The sequence below is a fragment of the Danio rerio genome, chromosome 15, assembly GCF_049306965.1.
Source record: "Danio rerio strain Tuebingen ecotype United States chromosome 15, GRCz12tu, whole genome shotgun sequence".
Classification (NCBI taxonomy): Eukaryota; Metazoa; Chordata; class Actinopteri; order Cypriniformes; family Danionidae; genus Danio; species Danio rerio.
The window spans coordinates 21,360,476-21,387,348 of record NC_133190.1 but is presented as its reverse complement, the minus strand read 5'-3'; the positions used below and the strand labels follow the sequence as shown (position 1 = coordinate 21,387,348).

Here is a 26,873-nt window from a genome sequence, read left to right as displayed (position 1 = left end):
GCACATGGATGGGAGTCGGATTTGTCTTGGTAGTCAGATTGAGACAACGTTTCTTCACCTCCTCCTGCAGGTGCGCTATTTACTGGTCATTGCTAACTGAATGTAGCAGGAGCACATAGTTATGTTTTGTTAAATAAGTTGCATATAAAATTTACGTTTCTAAACTTCTCAACGCGCCTAGACTATTTTTTACCCGCACAATCAAATTAAAACCCGCCCAATCTGGCAGCACTGTTTGAATCCGTTAAATCTTATGCATTCTTGTAAATTGCAGTAGTAATGTCTTTGAACCTCAGTGTATATGTATATTTATGTTATCATTAAAAATAGATTCCAACCCGAACATGATTTTCCATTTTTAATGTGATAAAGTTTTGATCAAAAATCAAAGCAGGAAGGATGGACAGTATGAATACACGGATCCTGCACCCTACAAAAAGCACTCAACATGATTCAGATCTTCCAGCCAGCTTTCCTCTCATGCAGCACATATGGAAACGGCAGAACGAGAAAATGACATTATGAGAATCATTTATTAATAAACACACAGTCATATTGGATACAGCCTGCGCACAATCAGCGGAATAATGGGCCGCTGGCGAACGCGGCCGAGTCATTGTACTGTGGCTGTGCAATGTGACTATCATTCCAGTTTTTAGCACAGATACTCAGGCTCCGTGCTGGGGAACAGTCGCAGCGGGCAAAATTGGCTGGCTGTCTCCATCACTTTATTGTCTGTGCTCCATCAAAAGATCTCAGTAGGGGCCCAAACACTTCCCAACTAATGATAAAACATCAAGGACAGGATAATGTCTCTGAATGTAGATGCTGGGAGACGCATCGCCTGATGGAAATATTTCGGGGATTTGGTGCGCCGTGACCGATCGCAGACGGGTTTTGGAAATGTCATAGTCCTGTGGCTGAAATTGTGCATGCAGAGGATACGGCCAGCACAAAGGTCTGAATAGGATGTGGCATGCATAATAGTCAAGCAAACACGAATTTTCCATGGGCAATTTGCAGGCTGGGTGACTCCTGGCTCCACGTTATGAGCGGGTGAGATGCGAATGTGTTTGGACGTGCAATATTTCCATTTGTATGTGAAGGACGAAAATATGAAATTCCAATCACGCGGTGAGAAAATGGACGATACGAGTACTTATCGCGAGCGGGATTGTCCTGACAACACTTGCGAGACGTGTCCTCATAAAAACCGTTGGCTCTGTGCCACGGGCTCTCAGCAGTGCTGAATGTGTTGAATCTGTGGGTAATGGTGCAGAGTCGAGCAGGCATGTGTCGGGCCGACCTGTCTCTCTTATGTTGTATTTATGGTTGAAAAGACTTTGAACACATTAATAAGAATAAGAGACATTAATAACAATTATAGGCTGATGACAAGGAATGACACATTGTTTTACTACTATTAATAATCTGCTAAAGTAGTAAAGAGGGTCTACTGAAACTATAGTGGAGTATTTTGATTGACTAAAAAATTATTAAAATCATTATTAATTGCAATTATTGACACAGAAAATCCAAATTATTAGTAAAACAAACAAAAAAAGAAAATGTAAATGCTTGACGTGCCATCTTTTAACTGAGTAGTACTGTGAATGATTGAAGGACAGTTATTCATTATGGTTTTTAGTCATTTTGTCCGACAAGAGGGAAATAGCAGAATAAGAATAAATATAGTGCGGGGGCCCTTTCTCTAGATTACTGTCTAATAAGAAGCCTAGACATGTCATAAGGAGCTGGATGCTTGTAGAAATTGTGAAATATATTAAAGATACACTTAACTGTTCAGTTCTGGTGTGCAGAAAAGAGTTGCAGAAAGAGGAAGTATGTTTGGGTACAAGAGCCATAGGACTAATTTTAATTCAACAAATTTTTAAAAGTTAATAAATTAATCTAAAATTAACTGAAGTTACTTTTTAAAAAAAGTAACTAAGATATATTATTTAATTTTACAAAGTAATTTGTTACTTCACCCGTTACTTTGAAAAGTAATATTATTACAGGTATATAACTTGAAATACTTGCAGTGGTGGAAAGAGAATTGAAAAATCATACTTAAGTAAAAGAACCAATACTTTCCTAAAAATGTAGTGCAAGTACAGTAAAAGTATAATTTGTAAATGTTATTTAAAGGATGAGTAAAAATTAGACCTTTCAAAAGTACTCAAGAGTAGTGAATAGTAAGTATTACACTGTAAAAAGTTGATGCATTGACATGTAATTTGTGGATGTGTGTAAACGTAATATTCTGTAGTGCATTTAGTTTTTGCCCAGCAGGCACACAACATCATAAGACATTAATATTAGGTTAGATTTAAGTAGTGATGTCAGTTGATCAAAATTCAATGTCTAGCCAGCGACTAAGAACACTGATATTTTGATGTCCAATAATGGCGTCAAATGACGTTGATATTTGGGGTGATTTTAGGCTGTGTTAGAAAGTGACCAAAATCCAACATCGAGCCAACATCTTAAACCAATGTCATATTGGGGTCAAATATTGACATTTATTCATCAGGTATGACAACCAAAATCCAAAATAGGTCGAAGGAAAGTAGTGTAGTAAAAGTACCAATACAGCACTAAAAATGTACTCAAGAGAAAGTAAAACTGCAAAAAAAAAAAAAAAAAAAAAAAAAAAAAAAAAAAAAACTTTAAAAACTACTTAGTAAATTACAAATTTTGAGAAAAACTACTTAATTACAGTCATTTGAGTATTTGTAATTTGTTATTTTACACCAGTGGTTACTTGTGTTGCGTTACCCCCAACACTGATGGTCAGTCAACTAAAAAACAAATAGATTTTACAACTGAACTAATGAAAAAAAAAAAAAAACTGAAGATGCATAGTATTTTAAATACTTGCCATTTTTATATTGAGTACACATCGTATGGATCAACATACATTTTCTTAATATTACAACACCTTTAAAATATATGTAAATCTGATGTTACATGAAATGGCACATTTTTAACTACCAAATCTATTATGTGTCATCTTGTAGAAAGAGCATTGTCAGTTGACTTAAAACTCATGATTAATTGCAATTAAGCTGTCAAAAAAAAAAAAAAAAAATACAATTGCGATAATAATTTTATTTTCACACTGTATCTCCAAAATAATGTTATAAACAGCTTAACAATTTAACCCAGTTATACTTATAATATGGTCAATGACACAGGAAACCAAAAAACTGAAGCGCATGATAAATCATCAACAATGTGCTAAACATAAGCAACTGCTCTATTTATGCAGTGTATCAACGCTATTCCCAACGTCAAAAGTATTATGCTGTCAAAGCAGAAATTAAAGCGGTTGAAAGGCTGTCTAATACTGTTACACACAATATATTAGCGGTCTTGACAGAAACTTTGGCTTGGTATCAAACATTACGAAGCAGCTCGAGTCATTCAGCATGTTAGACAGTCAAGGTAAAGCAGATAAGATTGTACGTGGCACACCGTGACTCTGAGTCTGCATTTGCGCTTTAACAAGAGTTGATGTTACATGAGGTTGGCTGAGGGAACATCTCCCAAAGGAGCCTGAATATGGAGGTTAATGCTGGACATGGTCTGTGTCGATACTTATTCTCTCCCAACAGGCTTTTGCACAGAACATCTAGTGACTGTAATTGAAACACACACAATTCCCACTGGGAGAGACGTCGGTTAAAAAGAGCGGCAAACAACAGCATTGCTGAACACAGATGTAGGTGGAAACACACATATAGAGTGCATGTTTAAAGGTTGGTGGGAAGTAAAGAAAGAAAATAGCACTCAGTAGCATGAACATGAATACAAATGTAACATAATTGATAAATGGTCAACAATTTAAGTAAAAACAAAAAATAATGCTTAAACTAATAGTATTTTATTACAGTACATAAATATTACAATACCATACTATAGCATCACATGATTTTTTTCATTTTTACGGTATGCTGTTAGATTTTTATTGTATACTACACTACCTGACAAAAGTCTTATCGCCTATCCAAGTTTTAGGAACAAAAAATAATAACTTGACTGCTGGTTGCTAGTTACTATAAGTGGCTTATTTGAAAGGTAGAGCCCTCTACTGTAGAGTAAGCTCATTTTACAAAAATAAAATATGATCATGCCTTGATTTTAAATTAGGACAGTAAGATCCTAAGACTTTGCTTACATAAGACTTTGCTTAGACAAAAGTCTTGTCACTGAACAGAAACAATGTACAGTATAGAATATAAAGTCATGGTATAGTGGAAAAAGAATTAATTTGGTGTATGACTCCCATGAGCTTGGAGGACTGCATCCATACATCTCTGCAAATAAAGCATTTTTGCAGGACTCCCTGAGTTCAAGATTCTTTGGATTCTTTTTCAGTTCCTCCTTCATCTTACCCCAGACATGCTCAATAATATTCATATTATTATTCAATATTCAGCCCTCTCCTGTGGTTTGTAATGTAATGGGCAGCACAAATGATCTGATAAAATTGATACCTCAGGCTGTTACCCCCATACTGAATGTAACCCAAACCATGATTTTTCCCGCACCAAACTTGACTAAATTCTGTGAGAATCGTGGGTCCATGCAAGTTCCAATAGGTCTTTTGCAGTATTTGTGATGATTGGGATAAAGTTCAATAGATGATCTATTGCACAAATCGACCTTCTGCCACTTCTCAAAGTTTTGTCAGGTAGTGTACATTATTATCAGTAGTATACAGAATTTATTTTTTTTTCATTACACAAAACATTTCACTCTGGAATGCAAAAATAAAGCTAAAATCTGGATGCCAAACGAATGATTTAATGCGTCTTAACGACAAAGTCACTGAATTGTTCACTCAACCAGTTTGTGAAAAAATTGCAGATTAAATCAGGGAGGAAACTAATGGAATTTATATATATATATATATATATATATATATATATATATATATATATATATATATATATATATATATATATATATATATATATATATATATATATATACACATATAGTTGAAGTCAGAATTATTAGCCCCCCTGAATTATTAGCGCCCCTGTTTATTTTTTTACACAATTTCAGTTTAATGGATGCCATGATGACAGTAAATAATATTTTACTTGATATTTTTCAAGACACTTCTATACAGCTTAAAGTGACATTTAAAGGCTTAACTAGGTTAGTAAGGTGAACTACGCAGGTTAGGGTAATTAGGCAAGTTATTGTATAACGATAGTTTGTTCAGTAGACTATCGAAAAAAATTAGCTTAAAAAGGGCTAATAATTTTGTCCCAAAAATGTTTTTTAAAAAAAATTAATAACTGTTTTTATCCTAGCCGAAGTAAAACAAATAAGACTTTTTTTCCAGAAGAAAAATTATTATCAGACATACTGTGAAAATTTCCATGCCCTGTTAAACATCATTTGGGAAATATTTCAAAAAGAAGAAAAAAATCAAAAGGGGGCTAATAATTCTGACTTCAACTGTGTGTATATATATATATATATATATATATATATATATATATATATATATATATATATATATATATATATATATATTATTTACGATTATTAACCATTGGATAAACAAAAATTCAGCCAATAATGTTATCTTTTAAAAGTTTGTCAAATTTGCGCCTTATTTCATTCATTCATTCATTCATTTTTTTCAGGTTAGACCCTTTAATAATCTGGGGTCGCCACAGCAGAATGAACTGCCAACTTATCCAGCACATGTTTTACGCAGTGGATGCCCTTCCAGCTGTAACCCATCACTGGGAAACACCCATACACTTTTGTTCCCAACATACACTACGGACAATTTAGCCTACCCAATTCACCTGTACCACATGTCTTTGGACTGTGGGGGAAACCGGAGGAATGCTAATGTGGGGAGAGCATGCAAACTCCAAACAGAAACGCCAACTGACCCAGCCGAGGCTCGAATCAGCGACCTTCCTACTCTGTGGCGACAGCACTACCTACTGCGCCACCACGTCGTCCACCTTATATTATATTATATTATATTATATTATATTATATTATATTATATCCTTATTATTGTTTTTAATCAATTAATCCCTTACACTTAATTTATAAGTATATACAGAAGTTAAATATATGGCTGGTGAATACTGATAAGGGTATTGATCCACATACAGTACATGTCTTTGTTTATCCGAATCTACTACTAAAACAGTTCTAGAGTGACTGGGAATTCAAAACATGTGAATGGCGTCATTTAAAACAGAGACAGACTAAAAAGCAAACATGCAATTAGCTGGACTAGATTGATTAGCTCCAGCAACGAATTAAATGCACTGCCTGAACTACACCTGCAAGCAATATTCCACAGTGAATGCTTCACTTAAAAAATGCAGACGGGGTGTTAATAGATACACACTAATTAATCTGGATGCCATGATTAGTGGGGGAAATCAATTCTCCTGTGAGCAAGGACGTGTATTTAGCTATTTTTTGGGTGTATTTTGGCATGCTTTAGGTCAACATAAGAAGCCTCAGATGTAATTAAAAGCTCTTATTAACACGTTCAAACCTCTGCAGCTTCATAAATACTTTCGCTTTGTATATTGTTTTCTGGTAATGCAGAGTAATGAGTCACAGATGGATTTGCAATGATACAAGCTACATTTACATCAAAGACGAAACGTGACTCAGGGGAGAAGTGGAAATAACGAAGCCAAATGTAAACAGAATGATAGAAAAACACAATTTCAATGTCAAAGCCTGCAGACCTTGAGCATCCAAAATGGTGTGCGGTTTTCCTTCAGCGTCACATATTCCCAGCTGTGGAATCTCTAGATAATTTCAACAGCTTCATTATGATGATAAACGATGAATGCTGATAAACGTACATGAATTGCATTAAAGAAGTCTCTAATCAGCAGGTTTTGCTGCCAGTGGACCAATCCTGCAGGCAAAATCACCAACCTGCAAAACCATTACAACCGGCCTGTATCTGTCTGATGGGAAAAAAGGCCATGAACATTTACTGGAGAAAGTACTTTCTGCTCTCTTTCATTTAAAAGCTCATCCGAACAAAATGTAAGTGACCTAGTTTAAAAAAAAAAAAAAAAAACTGGGACAATTGACTTCTACTGATCTATAGTGCTTTATAGGCCTGCTAGCTCTCAGTACAGGAATATTCAGAAGTGTCCATAAAAGATTTCAGGTCCATAGTTGGGAATTGATTTTTTTTAAGCCCTTATCTATAGTGACCCAGTAATGCACAACGCAACAAAATTAAAAAAGCAAACATAAGCACAACACAACAACATAATTTCATAATGACAACAACATTCATAAAGTAAACAAACTGTAAGCTCGCAACCAGTGTTGGGCATGCTACTTTAAAAAAGTAATCAGTTATAGTTACTAATTACTTCTCACAAATAGTAACTAAACCTATTACATCATTATAAAAGTAACTAATTACCAGGGAAAGTAACTAATGCATTTTAAAAGAAACATTTGTGACAGACATCTATTAAATTTAATATTTATTGTAAATAGGATAATCTCTATAGTGGAAAAAGATCTTTAAATTTACTTCACTAAGAGAGAAAATAAGTATCTGATGAAAAAAAAAACTTTTACAGTTGAAGTCAGAATTATTAGCCCCCTCCCCCCATCCCCCTTAGATTTTTTTTTCTTTTTTGAATATCTCCCAAATGATGTTTAACAGGGCAAGGAAATTCTGACATTATGTTTGATAATATTTTTTTCTTCTGAAGAAAGTCTTATTTGTTTTATTTCGGCTAGAATAAAAGCAGTTTTTTATGTTTTTAAAACCATTTTAATTCAATATTATTAGCCCCAATAAAGCAATATTTTTGACCGTCTACGAAACAATCCATTGTTAATGATTTGACTAATTACCCTAACTTTTTACTTTAAAAATGTTTAAATGTTTTATTTTTAATTGTTAACAATGTGAATGACTAACATGTACTGGGCTAATCAGTTATTTCATTAACAGCAGTAATTGGTTATCCCATAGTTACCATTAATAAGGTTATAATTGGAATCATTTTGTCACTTGCCACTACTTTTTTCAGGTTGGGGCTGAAATTCGTGTAGGCTATACAGTATGTTGCCACGTCAGTTCGATGCACAGCGTGCATTGCATTGCATTGCATTATGAATAAGAATATAGCAGGCAAAAAATCTTGAGAATAACTTAACTAGACAAGGGAGCAAAAGGTAGAGTTCAGGACTGAACACAGAGCAGGATACAAAGCAGTCTTATATAGAGCAAAGAACAGGTGGTGGTGATTAGGCAAATTACAGGGGAGTTTAGAGGAACAAGAGTCACTACCGCCATCTAATGTTGAGGAGTATAGGGCAATATCAGTGCGCCCCCATGGTGGGTTGGAGGATGTGATAAAGTGCTAAGATTCTACACTCATGTTGGTGTTTTGAGACTGTGTTTGCTTCATTGCACACTTCTGGGCCACTATAGATATCATTGTAAAGCAAGGTTAGAAATGTCAGTTATAGCCAGTACAAACACTTCATTGAACTGTATAGCTGTGCTTATATGACAACCAGAGATGAAGGGCAGTCATTTGGTGCCCTTGCAGTGAAAGAAGGTTGTCCTCAAGGGCAAAATATCTAACAAAAGTAGCTCTGAAAGGACTTAAGCTTTGGTCTTTGGATTCACAGAGCTGTAGTTTGCGGACTAAACCACCCACCACCACTAGAACCAGGATCAAGTTGTATTTTAACCCTGCAGCTTTACAACAAAAAAATAAATAAAAATCTTCAAATCTTCGAAAGTCGTGACATAGACATTCCCCAGAGCAATGCAGTTACAGTGCATTTACCAAAGAGAAGATATTACTTCCGTCCTTTTTTTGAACCGGAGTTGACTTTAGTTATTTTGGAGCCCAATGTTTTTTTTTTTTTTTTGTCTGAAATTGGAGTAGGAACGTGTGATGTGATCAACAAAATGTGATGAAGATCACGGTGCAATGTTGTAATGTACAAAGACGGTGTTACCTGACAAAACAAAAAAGGAAAGAAAGAGCTTTTTAATATGAAGGCTGTGCACCGATGGATTTGCTCTTCAGTGTTTAGACTCTCAGTAGTGATTATTAAACCAAACTGAACTGAGCTAAACTGAACTTAACTTAAACTTTAAAACTGAACTACACTATTTCAATTTACAATGATCTTTAATGTGAAGCTGCTTTGACACAATCCACATCGTAAAAGCACTATACAAATAGAGGTGAACTGAATTGAATTAATGTGTAGTTCCATTTTGTACAGTTTATAGAAACATCAAAAAGTGGCAGTGAATGCATGCATAATGTTGAAAAATATTTCTATTAAAAAAAACGCTCTTCTTTTAAATGTTCTGTTCATTAAGTAATCTTAAAAAAAAAAGACTCCCTCCCAACCAAAGAAAGAAAAAATAACTACTACTAATAAATATTTTTTTCTGAGAGTTAATGATCATCTGATGCTGGAATTCAGATTTGAACAGGAATAAATTATGTCTTAAAAGATAGTCAAGTGAAAAATATTGTATACAAACATTGTTGCTACAATTACAGGGTGATTCAAAAAGAATATAAAAACTTTAAAAATCTGGATTTAATCAAAGAAACATGATGGAACCTTGGGTATTTAATCAATGTGAAGTGTACTTAGCAAACTTCAGAGCTTATTTAAATCGACAACAGAAAGAGTTTGGCTCTACTTTTTTTTTTTTTTTTAAGTATCAATGTACAGTATATTATTTAGCCTTGAGCATTAGATGCTTGTTTCAAAACAAAATAAAAAGCTTAATACTGTATTTATAATATAATATAATATAATATAATATAATATAATATAATATAATATAATATAATATAATATAATATAATATAATATATATTTTAGAAAATTATAGAAGGATGTTATGCTATTATTATGTTAGCCATGTTAGCATTGAATTATTATTTTAATGAATCAGTGTAACTTTTTAATTTGGTTTGAGATATTTTTTATATGAGAAAAGGCTTTCTAAAACATTCAGCAAATCCATAAAATATACTTCACATCTTATCAGGCAAACAAACAATACCCTGTCTATTTTTTTAAATATATATTTATTGCTATTATTATTATGATGATGATTTTTGTTTTCCCCATCCAATTCCAATTCCAAGGTTCAAAACAAATAAAACACCCTCTCTGCCCTTATTTTTTTCTAGTAAATTAACTGACTTGTGTGCGTGCCAGGGGCTTCAGTATGGGTTTTCCTAAGGATGGGTTTTCACTCTCAGCATCCACTCTACAAGCTTATCAGGTTGTGACATGTATCTGTCCCATTGCAAATACACATTAGCTTTCAAAAACATTTGATCCTACATCAAAACGGTCTCCTTTTGTGAAAGCCCTGAAAGCAGTAACTGCAAGATTGGAGAAAACACAACACTACAACCATTGTTTTGGCATCCCCGGTGTTTCTCTAGCATTACACTACACACTCTCTGTGATTTTAGGACATAACCATCTGCTCTGATCGCATCTTCCTGTTCAACGCCTCATGAAAAAAAGCAAATGACAAAACGAAATGAAAGACGGAGGAGCTTTAAGCGTTTGCTCAACACAAGTCACTGTTTTACTGTGGCAGTAAAAGGAAATGCTCTGTAGCCGAAGCAAAGCTGCCGTCCCCCGAGGAGCAGCATTAAAAGTTACTCTGACAGGCTGGAGAAGTATAGTGTGGCCGGGATTATCAAGCTACAAGAGGTCTTTCCACTTGTTCCAGTCCTCTGAGGTGGGCCATGCTCGACAATTGCAGCGTAAATTGATTTAGAAATGCACCACAAGACAACGATTTTATTTACTGCAAAGCGTGAGCGATTTGTGCCGTGCTAAAGAGAAAAACAACTCTCAGGGTAATGCTACAAATGCATATCGGTTCCATTGTAATAAGGTTTATTATGGCTGAAAATAATTCACAGAGTCCTTACTCGCATATAACACAACACTCGGGAGATTCTAACTAAAAACTGCCACTTATAAGAAGCCAGACACCAATAAATCTCCACTTTTCTGAGACGCCCACATGGTGCAAATAAGCAAAATCTTTGCTTCTCTGAAAAATCAGGGAAAACACATGCCTGTAGCATTTTTTTTTTATAAAGACAAGATATTGTGTTATTTTTTTTTCATTGCATGATTTAGTGTCCAGTGAGTGGCAATAAAACTGTAAAAAAATGCTGGGTTTACAAGTCCTACATGTTGTACCAACACAAATCGATTAAGTTCAAAGTATTAAAGCCTGCTCGCCTAGACTACCAGCTTCTTCCCACAGGCTGTTAGAGTCCTCAACCCCAGTTAACTTAGGCCCCATTTACACTAATACGTTTTAATTTTAAAACGGCAATTCAGAATGAAAACGATCCGCGTCCACACTGGCGTTTGACCCAGCGTTTTTGAACAACTCTCTGTTCACATTACACCGCTGAAAATGAACATCACGTGACCACACACATACTCTCTCTGGCATGCACTGCAGCGATGAGAGCTGTGCACGTCGGACTGTTCATCAAGGATTTACCACTGGATCTAATCTTACTAAATTTGTCAAACGTGATATTTAAATCATCTTGCTGTCTATATCTAACCACATATTCCCCGACTTTGGTCTTTTGAATCTATTACTTGTTCTCAGGTAACGTGTTTTGGCTGAGTGCAAAGATAAGTTAATATATTTATTTATGTAACCACATACACTGATTCTGCACATTTGACTGAAATCGCTTGCCTTTATTTCCTGTAAAAACTTATTGTATGTTTTACTTTTATAATGGCCATTATTGATTATTAAAACTGATATTCAGCAAAAGAGAGTGTATGTTTCGTATTTTCGTAAGATTAACCCAATGTGTCCTCAGGAGTTTGTTTTCCATATAACTTACAAGGTTAGGATGCAAGACTTTGTGTAGGCTACTTAATATTGAGGAAAAAGCCCCAATCAGGCCTCCGTTTTCAGATGTCTCCATTTTCCCCCAACCACACTAACAGGGAGCAACAGCACTTTAAAACCAAAACAGCCTTCAGTGTTTTTAAAAAGCTCAGTTTTCGGCGCTCAAAAACTTTGGCATAGTATGGACGGATGGAGTAACCATAGCAAAACTTTTGCGTTTTAAAACTTAAACGTAGCAGTGTAAACAGGGTCTTACCCCCCTCTAAAATCCAATCCACCCATACAGGTGAGAGGGCTTAACAGAACCTGGTTGCACATTTGCACTATAGACAATTTCTTAATCACTCCATGTCTCTTGGAAACATTGTGCATTTCAATTTTGCTTCATTCGAGATGAGTGGGCTTGACTATCCACCTTTAGAAACATTGTTCTCTCTTATGCACCTGACACTTTATCTAAACTCCATCTTACAAGTAATTCAACTCAATAGGGTAAGCAATGCTTACTATAAATGTACCACAGTCATGTTTGCACTGCTTGCTTCAACCTTAAATAACTCTTGCACAGTATTAAACCTTAAATACTTCTTTTTGCACAATATTCACCTTTAGTACCTCTCTTGCACCATATCCTGCATAACATTGTTCAGTCTCATGTAAACGTACTTGTATAACCTGTCTTATGTTTATAGTTTAGAATTTAATTTAATATAATTTAATTAAATTTTACTTTACTTTAATTAAAAAAAAAAAAAAAAAAAAAAAAAAAAATATATATATATATATATATATATATATATATATATATATATATATATATATATATATATATATATATATATAATAGCTTTTATGTCCAGTGTTGTGTTTGTATTTATGAATAATCTATGTAGCACCGTTGCCCTGCGAGACACATTCTGTTTACCTGTATGTCCACACATGTAGTGGAATACCAATAATGCTTAACTTGACTTGAAGTTAACTTACTGTAAGTGCTTTCTATAAATTGAAGTGGATTGAAAATGAAATAATTAAATTGGCTCAAAGAATTTCAATAGTTATGTTGATTCAGTTCACTTTAAATAAGTAGTTTGAAAGAGTAGAACATTTTTTGAATGCAGATTACAAATATAAATGTGTATATGTGGCGATGTTTTCTTACACTGCTTTATAAATGCATGCCACAAAATTTGTTTGACAAAACGTTTACACTCTCTGGCTCTGACTGGTAGAATGAGCTAACAAACGTACACCCAAATTGGTTGTATCCAAAACATCCAACTGTTATTTTTAATAAATCTTAATAAATTGTGTATGATTGTAGAATTTTTGATTCATTTCTTTTGTTTCTCTATTTTAAATCATGTTGTATATAACTGTCTGCATATGCATGTGAAAGATGAAGAAATGTAAAGCTATGGCAATATCAATTGGCACTAAAACATTCATGCGTTACTATCTAAAAATAACATACCACCTACACCAAAACCAACTCTCTGGATGAAAATACCAATTAATAAACTATTGGAAAAGCAAAACTATATAAGTTGATATGATATTCTTGCTTGTGCTGTAGTTAAAAAGATATTTCACCCAAGAATGAAAATTCTGCCATCATTTACACACCATTGACCTTGTTCCAAACCAGTTGGAGTTGTTTTTGTTACGGTGAACACACAAGAATGTATTTTGAAAAATGTTGGAAACCCGTAACCATTGATTTCCATAGTATTTGTTTTTCTTATTATAGACGTCAATGGTAACAGGTTTTCAGTTTTCTTCAAAATAGCTTGTGTTCTTCACCCTCCACAAAATGTTTTAAGCAAGAGTGGGAAAAAAGAATTGGGAGAGGGAATTTTGGAAGAAATGTGGCATTCAGGTTTTGAGGATATTTATAAACACTCTATTAATTCTAGACATTGTCTTATTCATATGTTACATCATGTAAAGAAAAAAATAATTGAATCTTCCAAAATATTTCACCCTTTTGCGACAAATGTAATTCATCAGATGCAGATCTATGTCAGAGTTTTAAGATAAAGAATTACTGGAATGGAGTTTTTAAAGTTCTTTCTAAGGTTTTGAAGTCGCAATTATAACTGTATCCATTGTAACCGTTGTTCTTTGAACAAACGCAACAAATACACAACATAAATTGCTTTCATTCTGTTTAACCAAGAAGCTACTGCTACTCTTTTGAAAAAAAAAGGAACCCCCTACATGTCAACTGTGGCTTGGAGAAATTACGTCTGTTATATTTGGAGCAAATCAGAGATTATTTGAAAAGAAATCTCGAACAATTTGACAAAATTTGGAATGCTTTTATCTGTTACCTTGAAAAAAACCTTGTCAAATAATGCATCATTTCTGTAATGTTTTAATATGCTTTGTTATCATACTCTGTTGTTTAAACAGGTCTTTGTAACAAGTTGGTTTGTTATGTGGGTGTTTTTTTTAATCTATTATGATTCTGAAAAAAAAAAAAAATATATATATATATATATATATATATATATATATATATATATACATACATATATATATATATATATATATATATATATATATATATATATATATATATATATATATATTTTTTTTTTTTTTTTTTTTTTTTTTTTTTGCTTATATTATATGTGGACAAAATATGTAAACAGAATCCTTTTTCTTTCTGAATCTGTCTTCAATAAAACTTATTTGACAAAAATAAATAAATAAATTAATTAATAAATAAATAAATAAATATCTTGTGTTTAGGGGAACCAAAAAACTTAAACTGGTTTGGATCACAGATGAAAGTTAAGATGGAGGTATTTCAATTTTATGGGTGTACTTTCACTTTAAGAAGACAAATTGATTCAGACATTAATAATTTGTGATATAATTCCAATTTAAGTGAAAAAGTATAAAATTTGCTGTCTCATGTGTCCATTTCAGCTGAAACTACTGTGACCTGTGTGTACGCTTGTGGAGTTTTGTAAAGACGCACATTTTCCCATTGAAGCTGAGTGGAAATGAGAGGAAGTGCAGTAATCAGCAGGTGGTGTTTGCTCAGGTAGAGGTGACAGACATTGAGCTGAGCTGGAAGTGGAACTGCTTCCAGGCATGAGAGGCACGCAAACTCTCCCATCTGCAGATGGGACGCTGATGACATCATCCCCAAGCACCTGCCTCTGATATCAGCTTTATCAGAGGCTAATAACTGCGGAGACAAACGCCTCAATGATGAGCTACCCTCTTCCATCTCTTCAGGCTAATGTCTTCAGCTCAACAGGACAGCCTGTAATAGCTGCAGCTGCTGGACAGTTAACAGTCCCAAACACAACCTGCGTTAAACAATAACAACACTTCAATTCTTCTACAGCAAAGCAAAGCTTTGTTAAATCCCAGGCTTCAAGTGCCACTGTCATAGCAATTATTGCCTGGGCTTTGAAAAATCCAGCTGTCAGGCCTTGTTAAGGATTAAACATGCACTGAACACAATGCACTTCCTGCGTTAATAAGAGTAGTACTATGAAAAACTCTCAGGTGAAGCGCATTCAGTAAAACAATTAACCCTCTATTGCACGCATTACCAAAACAATGTTGAAACGAAATTTGGGATTCACTTGTCTCGCATAAAAAGGACCTCATTAGTAGAGTCAAACACAAATTTAAAAAAATAATTTGGGATGAGGATGGATTCTTTTTAGGTTTGCCATTTGGTGCTTGAAAGAAATCGTTCAAAGACAGATTTTTATTCTTTTAAATGTTTGTGAATATTCCAAAGTGACATTTCTTTCCTTCCTTTCTTTCTTTTGCAAGGCTTGAAGCTTACGCTGCTATTCTGAAACAATAATTGGAAATGGAATGCATTTAAAGGATGGCGTGTTTAAATCAAGTATTAATCTGACTCCATTGTAATTAATCTGACTCCATTAAAAATGTTATCATCATTGATACAGATAAATAATCTCAACACCTTAAAGCAGGTAAAGTTGTTTATTAAGTTACAGTGCATCCGGAAAGTATTTTTAGCTTTACTTCTTCCAATTTTTTTTCTTTTTTTATGTTACAGCCTTGTTCCAAATAAATTGAATTCATTTATTTGCTCAAAATTCTACACACGATACCCCATAATGACAATGTGAAACAAGAGTTTTTGAAATTGTTGCAAATTTATTAAAAATAAAAAACCTGAAAAATCACATGTACATAAGTATTCACAGTCTTTGCTCAATACGTTGTTGATGCGCCTTTGGCAGCAATTACAGCCTCAAGTCTTTCTGAATATGATGCCACAAGCTTGGCAGACCTATCTTTGATAACTTTTACTCATTCTTCTTTGCAGTGCCTCTCAAGCTCCTGTTGGATGGGAAGCAACAGTGTACAGCCATTTTTAGATCTCCCTAGTTCTTGTGAAGCTCCTCCATTCATATTTTGGCGGTGTGCTTTGGGTCATTGTCCTGCTAGAAGATGAACCATCGCCCCAGTCTGAGGTCAAGAGCACTCTGAAGCAGGTTTTCATTCAGGATGTTTCTGTATATTGCTGGATTCATCTTTCCCTCTATCCAGTTCCCACTGCTGAAAAACATCCCCACAGTACGATGCTGCCACCCCCATGCTTCACTGTAGGGATGGTATTAGCCTGGTGATGAGCGGTGGCTACCCTACCATACAGGCCTGAATGGTGGATTGCTGCACAGATGGTTGTCCTTCTGTAAAGTTCTCCTCTCTCCATAGAAGAACGCTGGAGCTCAGACAGAGTGACCATCACGTTATTGATCACCTCCGTGACTAAGGCCCTTCTCCCCTGATCACTCAGCTTAGATGGCCAGCCAGCTCTAGGAAGAGTCCTGGTGGTTCCAAACATCTTCCACTTACGGATGATGGAGGCCACTGTGCTCATTGGAACTTTTAGAGCAGCAGAAATATTTCTGTAACCTTCCCCAGCCTAATGCCTTGAGACAATCCTGTCTCGGAGGTCTAGAGACAATTTCTATGTCTTCATGCTTGGTTTGTGCTTTGACATGCACTGTCAACCCTGGGACCTTATATAGACAGGTGTATACCTTTTCAAATCATGCCCAATCAACTGAATTTACCACAGGTGAACTCCAATTAGGCTGCTGAAACATCTTAAGAATGATCAGTGGAAACAGAATGTACCTGAGCTCAATTTAATGCTTCACAGCAAAGACTGTGAATACTTATGTACATGTAATTTTTCATGTTTTTTATTTTTAATACATTTGCAACAATTTTATGAAATAAATTAATTTAATCCATTTACTTTCCGGATGCACTTTATCATCATTGATAAAGAGAATCTCAAATTGTTTTTTAGGATACATGTTTAAATATTCAGACAATAGAATGATACAAACTTACATACTGTATAAAGAAATTAGCTGTAACATTTAAAGTACTGTGTAACAAAGATACTTTCTTAACATATGAGGCTACGGTGCGGTGCGGTGCAGTGTGGTGTGCGGGAGACGCAGAGTAAAAGCCATTCTTCCAGATCAACAGTTACCTTTCCTTTTTATACCCTGAGCAAAACATTGTCAATCAAATACCAAATCCTCTAAACCAGCCGAACATCAAAGTAAAGTTGAGGAGATAAAGTGGGGGAGAAGTACATTAACATACTCTCCTTAGGCCATGACTCAACAATAGTAAACAGATCTTATATTGAAATACATCAATTTCTCTATTGATTTCATCACTATAATGCTGAAGTCATAAACTGTCAAATGTCACCAAACATGACAAAGTTATAGGAAGGAAGATCACAAGCAGACAAATTGTGTATGGTGAAAAGTACATGGTTACTGTAAGACAAATGGCAGAGACGTGTATTGGAGCTGTGATAAACTCTGCCATGCCAGGAGGACCCAACCCATGCTTGGAATGTCTCAGTAGTCCATTAGCATATAAGGAATAGCATATGATATTTTCTCAGTTTACACTTTCCTTTTTCCCTGGTCCTTAAGTCTTTATAATTATGAGGTACTAAATCATAAAAAAACAAACAAACCAAAATATTTAAATGCTAAAAATGTTGATACTTCAATAAAAAGTAAATAAATAATAAGTGCAATATAGTGGATTTAAATCCCCTACGTTCATATCCAGCCCACTATCATGCAGAATTGCTTCAGGCAACAAACATATTTAAGCAAATTCCTCAAAACATTCAAATAATTTATATGTTCAAAATGAGAAAAGCCTGCTTACTAAGGAATATAAATCATGTTTTTGATGGAGGGAAAAAATAACAATAAAAAAGCCTTTAATAAAGGCAGATTTCCAGTACTAACTTCCGAAACAAGTATACTGTATTGTGTGATCAAAAACTAGTTGCTAATCCTAAATAATCATTTTTATTGGCACCAATTGAAGAAAAACCAGAGCAACAGAAGGTTAAACGGTCCTGCCTTACACAAGACATCAAACAAGAGAGCAAAACACAGAGCTTTGAAACCGAAAATATATGAGGACTTGAAATCCTCGAGTCACAACACAACATTACAAGCCGTCATCAAGGGCTTGCTGTCCAGACACAGATTAAGACCTAGACTGATTCTGAAAACTAGCCATTAACGGTGTCATTTTGTCCAAGCCTATAGATTTAGCTGTCTGGGAAACGCTGCTCTCATATATTATTGTTTACAGCAGCAGATTAAGTTGAAGTACATACCGTATACATAAAGGATGTAATCATCGTAGGCTTCTCCCACTAAGTTAGATGCCACACAGCGGTACGTTCCGTTGTAGGACTTGTTAAGGTTTTCGATGAAGAGATCAGAGCCAGTTACCAAGGCGTGGGAGGGGAAATCATCATCCACTTTGAGCCAGTTAATTTGATGAGGCCTGTAAAACATCAGAGTAATCATTTAGTGCTCAGTGTGAAAATGTTCAGACAGAGGCAGAGAGGATAATGCGCTTTATTCAGGACAACTTTAGAGCTGCTATAAAATCACCACCTGCAAACAAATGCATACAATGCTGTCAAAGCTCAGCTGCAAAGACTTGTTCAGTTTACTCCACATATCAGCTGATTTCTGTTGCAAAATATGACAGTTTTTATCATTAATAGATCATTAATAGATAATAGATCCAATAAATACAGCTACAGTATAACAAACTATATATTTTAGATATTTATATATCTATTTTAGATTGAGCTCTATCTAAATGTCTGTCTGTCTGTCTGTCTGTCTGTCTGTCTGTCTGTCTGTATGTCTGTCTGGTCCACATTTACTAAATAGTTTGAATTAACACAAGATATAAGCATAGGTTGGAGTGAAAGGTTCTGAGACTGATTATAAAACATTATAAAACATTACAATAAAACTGCTCAAAATAGCATGTAATATTGTCTTAAACACTACAACCCACATTGAGAGATACAACAGTATTTACATTTGCACAACAGTTAATGCATTTCCCAAAACAATGAGTACAAACTGCAAAACCTAGTTGATAACCTGCAAAAGTGTGTCACTTGCTCAAACTGGAGAGCTCATTCCTCAAAAGGTAGTATTGATATCAATGTCAGTGTCATCAAGATGAAATGTCCTGACACCATTGTTTATGAACAAGAAAGTCAAATGTCTTTGTCCTGTTTTCATTATGATAGTTTACTCTGTAATTTTTTTCCATTGCTAAAAAGTAAGATTTTGGTGACACTTCTTGAAAATGCTCAAGACAGCACTATTTACTATTTGCACAGCCAATTGAAAACTATAGTAAAGTTGGACATCACTGCATTTAGTAAGGTATCTGAGTACAAGCCACTGAATATCTGTTTCACATTTTTTATGCATATGCAATGCTAATTTATTTACAGCATTGTGCAAAAGAATAAATACACCCTTATATGTACATATTGGAACTGAACCTACAACATACACAGGTCTGTAAATCATTTATCAAATTCTTTAATTTAGAAGACACAAATTGCAAAATGTTATTGCACTATAAAATAACTTTAACTAGCTCATAATTCAATTTTTAAAATGTATTATTAATAATTTATTTATTTTAATGATGCATTTTCAGCTTCAATATTCCAGTCTTCAGATTCACATGATCTTTCAGAAATCAATCTAATATTAATAATAATAATAATAATATTATCAATATAATTATTATTATTATTATTGTTATTATTGTTATTATTAATTATCATTATTATTATTAGTAATGGTATTTTTTATTAATAAAAGCAAAATGACCTGAGTAATAATTTCATTTGAAACTTCATAAAATAAGCAATAAATACATACTTAATAAATAAGTTTTTAACAATTGAACATTTTTTACAACATTTAACAAATGCTGCCTTGATATACAGATTAGTTTTATTTAAATTATTTAAACAATAAAAAATTAAAAAAAACTTTTGACCAGTAGTGTAAGTTTGACGTCTTCAGCCATAATATTCCTAACTACCTTCTTTTTACCTTTAGTTTGCTACTAGTGAATTATGCACAAAAACAACGCCACACCCCGTACACTGTAAAAAATCCTGGTTGCCTTAAACTTTTACGCTGAATAAACTGAACATTTTTAGTCTATTGGACTTATATTATGTTAAACTGCCTAAAAACAGCTTGCCTAACTTATAAAATTAGGTTAGAAGATGAATAACTTTGTTTAATAAGTTACAATGACCTAAAAACATTTGATGCCAGGACTAATTGTTAATATAATATTTTTACAGTATACTTAATATTCCATTTTAGTATTCAGAAAAGGGGGTGAAAACTGGGGATGTTTGCGGATTTACTTGGTCCCTCAATGGTAACTCTGGTGACCCTAAAACAGATTGGGCACCCCTCACCATCCACCACCCCCCACTCCCCGTAGGTGCCCATACATCCTGAAATAAATGTCTTGGCAACACCCAGTTTACACATAAAGTGGTTTGCATTGAGCACTAAAGTGACCTTTCAGTTAAAATGAGCAGGATATGACAGCTGTTATGTGATATACTCTTATCTAGCCAAAAACTAAATTGCATTTGAATCCTTTTTGGTCCAAAAAAGCAAAGCACAAAATACTCAAAAGCAATTAAATGCACAATTATATATAATTCAAAATATAAACACATCAAAACTGAGATCTGTCTGTCTATGGAAAAAAACAACTATATTTGATATAAGCAAAAGACTATAAATACAAACAAGTTTTGAAATCTAACTTCCATACCTGTCTATATAACCAAACTATTCTAGTTATCATCTGTTATTATCTGCATGATAAAGCAAGCAAACAAATTCATCTGAAATGAGTAAAGTGGCTCGAGGGCCTTGTGTCGGACTCACTGCGGTTTTCCTTTAGCTTTGCATGTCAGCTCGAGATTTTCTCCTTCTCTGGTCAAACCCTCTGGGAATCCCACCACAATCTTCACTTCTGGTTTATCTGCACAACGGACACAACAAAGACACAAACACACACTCGTTTCCATTTGCACTGCGGTACATTGATTGGGCTCTGTACCCTTGAACCTATTGTATCTATCTAATTATCATTCTAAGGCCACATACCTGCCTCTCAGTCTGATTAGAAAACATCCCCGGCAGGTTTGGACATCATTTGCGTGCTCGCATTTATACATTCACATGTATTACGCATTCATACTTAATACAAAGAGCAGCACAATGAAGCCAGCAGATCTTGTGGGCTTTAGTGTTCACATTACACTATATTAAGTCAACCCAGTGAGCCTAAAAGAGTGCGAACATGACAGGATGTGATTTTTATAGCCCGGCTAAAGCGTGTGAGGGAGGATGACACTGCTATGAATTTAAACAGTCAATTTAACAGTACTGTAAAATGTTTTTTCTTCTTCTCTTTTATCTATGTTAGTCAAAATGTCAAGCTGTTACAGTTGAGCTGATCCCTCCTGCCTTTTCTTCTCAAAGGTCACCCTGAGCAGTCAGCTATCTGAATAAATTAATATTCTGCCAAGATTACAAAAGGGTAGGTTAACCTTTCCAGGACTTCCCGTGCCACACAAAAAAAAAGGTGCAGCAAACGCTCTTAATCAATGCATTATTTGGCGGACAGCATTTCATGCTTACGCATAACAAGACAGGGTCTGTTTTAATTAAAGCAAATGCCTAGACCTTGGCCAGGTTAAAAGGAATAGTTCAGACCAAAATTTTATTTCTGTCATCATTTACTCACTCAGTTCCCTTTCAATCACATACAGTATGACTTTAAATCTTCTGTGCAAGAAATTAAAATAAATCCTACAGTTCATAGTGGCCACGGCTAAAACAGGAACATCAACAAATGGATATTACAATAATGCATACGATTTCACGTCTTCTGAATTCACATAATATGTTTAGGTTTGACATTTTAACCTGTTATTCACATAATCTTCCCCTCTAGTGAACTGCAAACGCCAAATGGATCACTGAGTCACTCTGAGTCAAGAGACCAACTGTTCAGTCTAAAAGAATCTTTTGTGGTTCAATGAGTACGTTTACATCACTATCTAATTTTAAAATAATTAAGACAATCCTCTGATTTAGAGTCTACCATTCCCAGGTAGCAAAGAATTCTGGCCCAGATTTGGCATAAAACTGACACAGCAGGCATTTGTCCAAGACTGTTATTAACAGTCTTAACAAGTTATTAACTTGCCTGAGACTTGGCCCAGATATGGTCCATATTGCACCTGGAAGCCAGAATTGGTTCAGTCATGTACCGTAATTCACTGCGACGTGGGCTAAGCAAATGCTGATGGTGTGGGCCAGATCTGGGAGTGAGAAATTTTGCTATGTGGGTCTTAACAGTGATTTTTGATTAACTGAATATGATTATGGTCATCTAATCAGAAATCGACACGTGGACATGTGGAGTGAGCCGATTTTAGTCACATTATTGGGCAGTAGACATTTAAACGCTTAATCTATTACCATCGTGTAGGATGGTAGTAGGATATTGAATAAGCACGCAGCATACAGGATATTGCATACATTGAATGCATGAAATGTTCCTGAATGAAAGTGAAAGTGCCAAACTGCAGTTAAAGTCGACAAATTAAGAACAAACATTCGAAATTACATAAAAATCTGGAGGAAATGTGGATAGCGTGGTGACGGAATGATGTTAATCGAATTATGTGCTTTAACATGTAAACTAGGATCATGACAGGAACATTCAAAAAGTAACTCATGTAAACACCTTAATCATATTGTAGTCCTATTCAGATATACTATTTAAATAATTTGATTATTGATGGCTATGTAAACGTAGTCATTGAAAACAACTGGTTCACTTAAACTTAATTTTTAATGAATTTAGTCATTGTTGGAGCTTGAAGGGATAGTTCACCCAAATATATACATTTACTGAGCATGTTACAGTATACTAAAACCAGTATGGGATTTTTTTTCTGCTGTTGAACACAAAAGATGTAAACAAATGTTAAATGGCCATAATAAAGACAGCAAATAGTAGGAGAGAAAAAATGAAAAAATATTGTGGAAGTCAGTGGGTATCTTAGATTTTTCAAATATCTTCTGTGTTCAGCATAGGTAGAGGATGAGAAAACTCATTCATTCATTCATTTTTTCTTGTCGGCTTAGTCCCTTTACTAATTCGGGGTCGCCACCGCGGAATGAACCGCTAACTTTTGCCCCTCCAGCCACAACCGATCTCTGGGAAACATCCACACACACACACACACTCATACACTACGGACAATTTAGCCTACCCAATTCACGTGTACCGCATGTCTTTGGACTGTGGGGGAAACCAGAGCACCCGTAGGGAACCCACGCGAAAGCAGGGAGAACATGCAAACTCCACACAGAAACGCCAACTGAGCCAAGGCTTGAACCAGCAACCCAGCGACCTTCTTGCTGTGAGACAACAGCACTACCTACTGCGCCACTGCTTCGCCCTGAAAAAATTATGATTATTTTTTTTTTTTTGATTGAGATGTCTTTTAATAATGTAGATTTGTTGTTACTAAAAAAGCATGGAAATAAACAAGACACACAGCTTAAAGGTGCAGCATGTAAGTTTGACACCCAATAGTTGAACTAGGTATTGCATTCCTGGATCAAAACAAATGCAAGGGAAGGTTGCCAAACTGACGACACTCGATAGAAGGAATATTTTCCATATTAAAAGGATTTTTCTTCTAAACAAGACCACAAATTGATATATTAGAAATGGCTTCTATTTCTTACAACTGAACAACAGAAAACTGACAATGATCACCTCAGGTACATTTCATGTGCTTTGTCCAGTGATAAATGCTCTTATTGTGAGTTTAAATGCCATTTTACATGACATTTATTGCCACACTACTAAAAGCAGCAACCCTAGTAGCAAAGAATTCTGGCCCAGATTTGGCATAAAGCTGGGACATCAGGCATTCATCCGGCACTGGCATACAGCATGTGGCCCAACCATGGCCTGGGTTTGGCAGAGGTGGCACCGTCTATCATGCGGCACACAAGATTTGGGCCAGATGTAAAACGTAATATTTGGCCCTGATTTTAAAAATTGATTGTGGGCCAAGTGAGTTTGGCCAGTCTTGACCCACATTTAAAATACATAAAAATAATTTTTGATTAAATAAATTAATTCTACCAATCAGGTCACTGAGAAAAAACAAGGCCCATAGTGTGCCTAAAGCACAACGCTTTATAGGTTTATTAATTTCATTGCAATCGTGACACACCAACCTTACTGGCCCAGTTCAGGCCCAGTTATGAGTTATTAACTTGGCTGAGACTTGGCCCAGATATGGTCTGTGTTTGGCTCTTGTCTGGAAGCCAGATTTGGTCCAGTCATGTACCGTAATTCACAGTGGTATGTGGGCCAAGCAAAACCTGATTGTGTGGGCCAGAGCTGGGCCAGAGAAATTATGCTATGTGGGAACAGATAGTTTACTTCAGATTGTGAAAATGAAATAAACCATTTGATATTGAACTTTAGATCTGTGACTCAGTGCAAGCCAATCAGCATGTACATTTAATAAGGTTAGAGAGGTTTATTATGTATTAAATAGATAAGAAAATGTTATATGTATTAAGTAGATTAGAAAATTTCGTGAGCGAGTGCATATTCTGTGCTTCTGAATGACTGTGTTTAAATTTCTGTCATGTTTTGTCTGCTTTTCTTCTACCAAACTGCTTATAGCTGCAAATCTCGTTATGTTGCATGTTGTTAGGACAGAGAGTTACAATGTAACCTGCTCACCTAATGTTTACGTTCGTAATATTTCCATTATTTGCTAATTAATAACACCTCATGTAAAACTCTGAGTTTGCGTCTCATTTTGGAGTCTGCTACTGCCCACCGGAAGTTGCATTTCAGTCATGGGTGCATGCTTTGAGAGCCTTTCTGAATGAATGGCTGAAATACGCGGTTTTCCAATAAGGCAATATGGGAGCTGAAATATAATTGGCTAACCAAACCAAAACAAAGACAAAGGTTCCAACAAGTAACAGACATTTTTAAAACAGAATAACTGACTTCAGCAATGCTTTTCAGATAAACAAAAATGTTCACTTAGCACGTTTCTTCAATATCTGCAAACACAATATGGTATTTGTATGTTTTAGAAGAGTCAAAAACTTACATACAGCACCATTAAAAATATTTTGGGGGTGAATAATTCCTGTAAAATAAGTGAGTCTTGGCTTCTCTTTTGTGAATGTCTTTAAAAAAGGTCTAATTGTGTAACAAAAGGTTCTTTCGCTCATTACAACATCAGTGCTGCATGAAAAAGCTTAAAAAACCATTACTTTTGTTCCACAGACAATATGAAATATGACATGAGGGCGAATCATTTAAATTTTTGAGTGAACTATTCCTGTTAAGCTTCTCTTGTGTTCATTCCTAGTTGTGTAACTTTCGTTCTTTACAGCATGATTCAGATTGACCTCGCATGCAGGTGGGAAAATTAAAACAAGGCAATTTTACAGTTGAAAGTTTTCTCTCCATCTTGAGATGACTCACACTGCACTTCCAGGTATTTCTGGGCCTGGAAGTCCTTCACGGCTGGATGGTCAATGATGCAGATGACGGCCACTCCATCGTCCTCCTTAGAGACGGTGAGCCTGAGCCGGCTGGTGACAGTGAACATCCTGTCGTATAACTCCTCCACAGTCGCCTCACCTGGGAACGGCCGCAAGAGTGACATGTCAGCCATAACAAGCCAGCTCTCCCCACCTCAGCCTGCTCATAATAACAACACCAGTTCACCAGGAGAGGGAGGAGGGTCATGAGGAACCACACCGTCACCTTCAGACAAATTTCACATTCATTTATTGTGAGAAACAGGACTTGCGAGTGCAAACAGTCATGCTTAATAAAGCGTGTGTAGGACAGATTCTTAGGCGTGTGTGTGATGTCCAAACGTCACAACACGGCATGAAGCACAGAGACACACGACAACTTTATTTTTTTACTGTGCGACAATTAAATGTCTTTCATTTTGGGCTTCCCACTTTCATTCCCACTGGTGCAGGCTAGTGCTGTACTTGTACTAGTACAAATCTATCACAGGTTGTACTTGTATTTCCCAAAACCATCATTAGCCAACTAAATAATCACACCAAGCATGGTAGCTGTAAAGATAATGCTGAAAACATAATTTTAAAGATCTTTAAATTTAAAAAACAACAGCAGAGTTCAGACCCCAGCTATAATGATAAAGATGTATAGAATTAATATTATTGATGTGATTATTGATTGTGTAACTATTGAATACATAAAAGAGCCTTCTGTAGTTTTGGTGACTGTGTTCTCTCATTTAAAAATGCTGGGGAAAATGAATTGTTTTGTCTTTATTCCACTAGACTGTGGCTACTAAATTTACAGTTTACTTAGGCTGCATTTACACTGCAGATCTTGATAGTCAATTTAAATTTTGTCACTTTATCTGATTTTTTTTTCTGACCTCCTT

General features: G+C 35.1%; 1 protein-coding gene across 2 annotated transcripts in view; it reads right to left on the bottom strand.

The window, feature by feature from the left end:
* The window catches only part of cadm1b (cell adhesion molecule 1b), a gene marked incomplete at its 5' end in the record, with an annotated part of 365,660 nt that overhangs the window by 68,369 nt on the left and 270,418 nt on the right, over positions 1-26,873 (bottom strand). For both annotated transcript variants that reach the window (NM_001423722.1, NM_001113552.2), the window contains 3 exon segments: positions 18,627-18,799; positions 21,259-21,355; positions 25,925-26,083. In NM_001423722.1, coding sequence (NP_001410651.1) covers positions 18,627-18,799; positions 21,259-21,355; positions 25,925-26,083 — 429 coding nt within the window.